Here is a 4,016-nt window from a genome sequence, read left to right as displayed (position 1 = left end):
GTAAAAATTTGTGACATAGAATTTGTTTTTGTTTTTTTTTTTGGGGGGGGGGTTTGTACTTGGGAGCACAACTAGTGATATCCAGGAGGGAACTCTATGCAGTCCAGGGACAGAACCAAGGTCTGGCACACACAAGACAAACATCTTAAGCCCTGTATTCTCTCTGGCCTTAAAATTGGAGAATTTGAGATCAGTGCGATTAAAAGTGGACTGCATTGTTTGTGTTGGAAGGTATAATCTATACGTAATTGCCTCAAGTCTCATCCCCGTCAACCCTGAACAGGGACCTAATTTATAAGGGACTCTCCCCGAAGCCGGAACTGCAAATCCTGGCAGAAATCAGCAGTTGGTCATATGGATTCGGGGCCTCTCATGGCCTGTACATGCCCTGCACTGCTACAGGAGGCAGATAATTAGTCTTCTTTCTTGGATAAAGCTGATCATCTGATTTGTCAACGCTTTGCTCAGAAATATAAAATTCAATATAGTACCCCACCCCCCCGAAAGAATATTATTTATACAACACCTTAATTATCAAAATATTAACAAACAGCATCATGTTAACATCGAGCATTGTGGTTCGGAGAAAAGATAACTCTAAAAACCAATCGTAACTACACAAGAAAAACAGACCTGAAACACTACATGTTGGAATTCCCAAAATGCCGAGGCAAAAAAAAAAAAAAAAAACACAAAACCAAAAAAAAACAAAAACGGAAATCATTCTTAGACAGGTTTACAAAGCAAATCAGGCATGGTCCAAACCTAACACCAAAGTCTTGGTTTATACTCACTATTTCAAATTCCATGTTTGGAACAAGATTTTGAACACCTAGTTTTTTAAAAACTGCGAATACACGGCGTGATCAGAAGAAAAACTTTAAAAATAAAAAAAAGGAAAACCTCAGTAAACCAACAAACCTTCCGTCTGGGAACAAGACTGGTCTGCGAGGGTACCTTTTGACTGTAACTGGCGACTTTAAGGTGATGCTGGTCAGAACCCAGCTCAGCTGGGGTGTTAAGCTTTCCTCCCCCATCCTACAGCATCCAGTCCTTTAAAAAGCTCCGATCTCGGTTCCCCAAGGTCTATAGGGCTTGCCGAGGTTTGCTGCCTGCGTGGGTGCCGAAGGGCTCAGTGCATTGGGAGAGAGTAAGTGGAAGGAGCCGAAAGAGAAGGGGAAGGCCGAGAGGGAGGACAGGAGGGGCGGCGAGAGTTTGGAGGCGGAGGTGACCACCGGCAGCACCGGTCCAAGGCCGCCGCTAGGGGGCGCCCGCAGCGCGGGCGGCTCCGGATGGGCCGAGGCCAACCTGGCCTGGGGGTGCGGTTCCGTGGGCGACGCGGCCGTGCCGCTGTTCCCGGGGCCGTTCTGGGCGAGCAGGAGCGGGTGCGCGACGTGGGGGTGGTGGTGTCCGAAGGCGCTCCCCCAGGGGATGTGTCCGAGGCCCGCGTGGGCGCCGCTCGCGGCTTCCCGCTGGGAGGCGTAGTTGTTCAGATGCGAGACCAGCCGCACGCGGAGCGGGTCCGAGGCGTCCAGTCCCTCGATGATGCTCAGGTAACGGGCCACTTCCGCCAGGCATTCCCGAAACCCCAAACTCCGATAGTCCATCGCCAGCGCGTGAGCATCAAAATAACCTGGGAAATTGAACAAAAGGGGGAAAAAGCTCAGGGCTCGGCTCATTCCCCGCAGTTCTTCAAACCCAGGGGTTGGTTGCCCTTCCTGGCTAATACCTACATCCTTAATGAAAAAAATTTTTAAATATATATATTTTTAAAAAAAAAAAAGCATTGCCGGGTGGTTGTCCAAATATTTGGGAGTCGACCAAAATCTGTGCATTAATCAACATGAGAAGTATGCGCTTGCTAATGCAAGTTCAAAGCCCAATTAGAAGCTGCCGAGCAGAAACTGGAATTATACCCTACCAGCAGATGAAACTATGCTCATTCCTTTAATGTTTTCCCTCAACAACAACAAAAAATACATCAAGGACAGAGAAACCACAGAGCAGTGAAATTCATTAGACACACAGATGTAAGTTATCATCATGGAGCTTTTAGGCACTTGGTCCTCAGTAAAGCATTTTCCGGCTGGAGACAGACACACAGACCTGGGTCTCCCACCTTCTACTGGGTTTTCTCTACCTGACCTGGACAGTCAGTAGCAGCTCATGCTTTCCAACTTCCATGTATCAAATTAAGACCACACACTTTAAAAAAAAAAAAAAAGGAAAGCCCTTATTCAAAATGGCAATACACAAATGTGACCAGAGCGCCCTGATTTTAATAGCAGTTGTCACTTTAGGGTGCCTCACACAGAATAAGGGGTTCCCGAAAGAAGGTGCATTTTGTTTAAGTTGCACGGGGCTGGGTAATGAATTCGGTGGCGAAAATCCATGCAACGTGCATTTTGAAAGGCACTGACGGGCTATCACCCATCACTCACCGTTTGCTCCCCACCTTGGAAACACAGTGAAAATAAGGCAGCCACTGCGCCAATCCTGACCTGCCACAGCTGCTCATTCAACCCTGCCCCAGGCCCTAGCCAGGGAGAATGAGACTCACCTTTCCCTCCTGCAGTGTGCAACATTTTCAGGTGATCCACAGTCATCTGCAGGATTTCTGCTTTTTCGAGTTTAGCGGACCCCTAGATGAGAGAACGGTAATGATTGATTGGGCCCCCAATCCGTTTGGGGGAAATGAAAAATGTGCCTACGTGTATGTGTCTATGTATGTGGGTCCATATATGTATAAATACGCATATGCTCTCAAATGCCTTGTAAATCATTAAAGTAAAAATGTTTTTTCCTCAAGGAAAATGTTTGGAAATCATCACGGCTCTTTTGCAAGGCAGGCTGAGGTGCAGATTAATGCCGGGAAGGTGCGGAGAGCAACTCGCGAGAACTCTACCTACTTTCTCCATTACCTGCTTCTCAAAAGCACTGGGTACCAGCCGCCTCAGCTCTGACAAACTGTTATTGATCCGGTCTCGTCGGCGCTTCTCAATGATCTGCAGAAAGCAGGCAAAACAAAGGAGGGCATTTGCATCAGGACTATTAAATTCCATGGGGGGGGGGCGGGGGGGTGTTAAAAAAAAAAGGTATTTCTTTCTGAGAACGCTACAACACAAGGAACACGATAAAGAAGACTTACACCTCTCCGTCTTTTCCTGGCCAAGATCTGTGAAGATGTAGTTGGGGACATGGAACCTAGGGCCGAACTCAAGTTTCTAGATGGAGAGGGGAAAAAAAAAATCGCCGTTAATCAAGGGGAAGTGATGGAGCGGGGTTGGGTGGGTGGAGAGGGGGGAAGGAGGGGTGGTCCCCGACCCTCCCCGCACGCTGCCCCCCGTTCCGGCCAGCAGGGCTGTGAACCCCCCTGGGGGCTGCTCGGCGCGGGCCGGCCCGGGACGCGCAGAGGTCAGCGAGGGGCAGCGGCGTGCCGGGGCCCTGGCCCTAAGCCCCCGCCCCAGGCACCGATCGCCGCCGCCAGCTCACCCATTCTCATCGGCGCTCTCCTTCTCCACCTCGATGGTCTCGTCTAGCTCGCTATCCGACGAGCTGGAGTCGGGGTGGGCTCGCTTCATGCTGGCTCTCCGGAGGGGGGGAGGAGGAGGGCGGGCGAGCGGGGAGGAGTTCACGGCGGCGGCGGCGGCGGCGCCTCTCCGCGCTCGGCTGCTCGCGATCCGCACGCACTGCGCCCGCGCTCCGTCCGGCCCGGGTTAAAACTCAACCATCCCTTTCCCACGCTGCGCCCCGGCCCCGGGCCCGCAGGGGAGGGCGGGCGGGCGGGCGGGGAGGGGCGGGGGGGCGGGGCGGCGGCTCCCAGGCAACGGCCGCGCCGCGGGCCAATGAGGGCCCCGCGCCGCACTGATTGGCAGCCGCCCCGGGGGCGGGGGGCGGGGCCTGGGGGAGTGGGGCGGGGCGGGCCCCAGCCCGGCGGCGGTGCGTCGGCTCCGCGGGGGCTCGGCGGGCGGGGCGGGGCGGGGCGGGGCGGGCCAGGCGGCGGTGGCGGCGGCGCG

General features: G+C 53.4%; 1 protein-coding gene across 1 annotated transcript; it reads right to left on the bottom strand.

The window, feature by feature from the left end:
- Nucleotides 1-834: 834 nt before the first annotated feature.
- HEY1 (hes related family bHLH transcription factor with YRPW motif 1) lies at nucleotides 835-3,602 on the bottom strand. Its single transcript, XM_056110343.1, has 5 exons — nucleotides 3,493-3,602; nucleotides 3,149-3,224; nucleotides 2,922-3,005; nucleotides 2,561-2,642; nucleotides 835-1,633 (listed from the first exon to the last, which is right to left on the bottom strand). The coding sequence occupies exons 1-5, from the start codon at nucleotides 3,579-3,581 to the stop codon at nucleotides 1,056-1,058; spliced, it is 909 nt and encodes a 302-aa protein (XP_055966318.1). The 5' UTR covers nucleotides 3,582-3,602; the 3' UTR covers nucleotides 835-1,055.
- Between the last annotated feature and the right edge of the window lie 414 nt (nucleotides 3,603-4,016).

This window comes from Sorex fumeus, unplaced genomic scaffold (genome assembly GCF_029834395.1).
Source record: "Sorex fumeus unplaced genomic scaffold, SorFum_2.1 ptg000002l, whole genome shotgun sequence".
NCBI classification, from domain to species: domain Eukaryota; kingdom Metazoa; phylum Chordata; class Mammalia; order Eulipotyphla; family Soricidae; genus Sorex; species Sorex fumeus.
The sequence above is the reverse complement of the archived record's forward strand: the minus strand, read 5'-3'. Positions and strand labels throughout refer to the sequence as shown.

What these genes read in the sequence shown, in the direction of transcription:
- HEY1 (XM_056110343.1), bottom strand. Translation starts at nt 3,581, where the DNA reads ATGAAGCGAGCCCACCCCGACTCCAGCTCGTCGGATAGCGAGCTAGAC. An exon ending in CCAGTGCTTTTGAGAAGCAG is followed by an intron (nt 2,643 to 2,921) that starts GTAATGGAGAAA and finishes TCTCTCATCTAG; the next exon opens with GGGTCCGCTAAACTCGAAAA. An exon ending in GCACACTGCAGGAGGGAAAG is followed by an intron (nt 1,634 to 2,560) that starts GTGAGTCTCATT and finishes TCAATTTCCCAG; the next exon opens with GTTATTTTGATGCTCACGCG.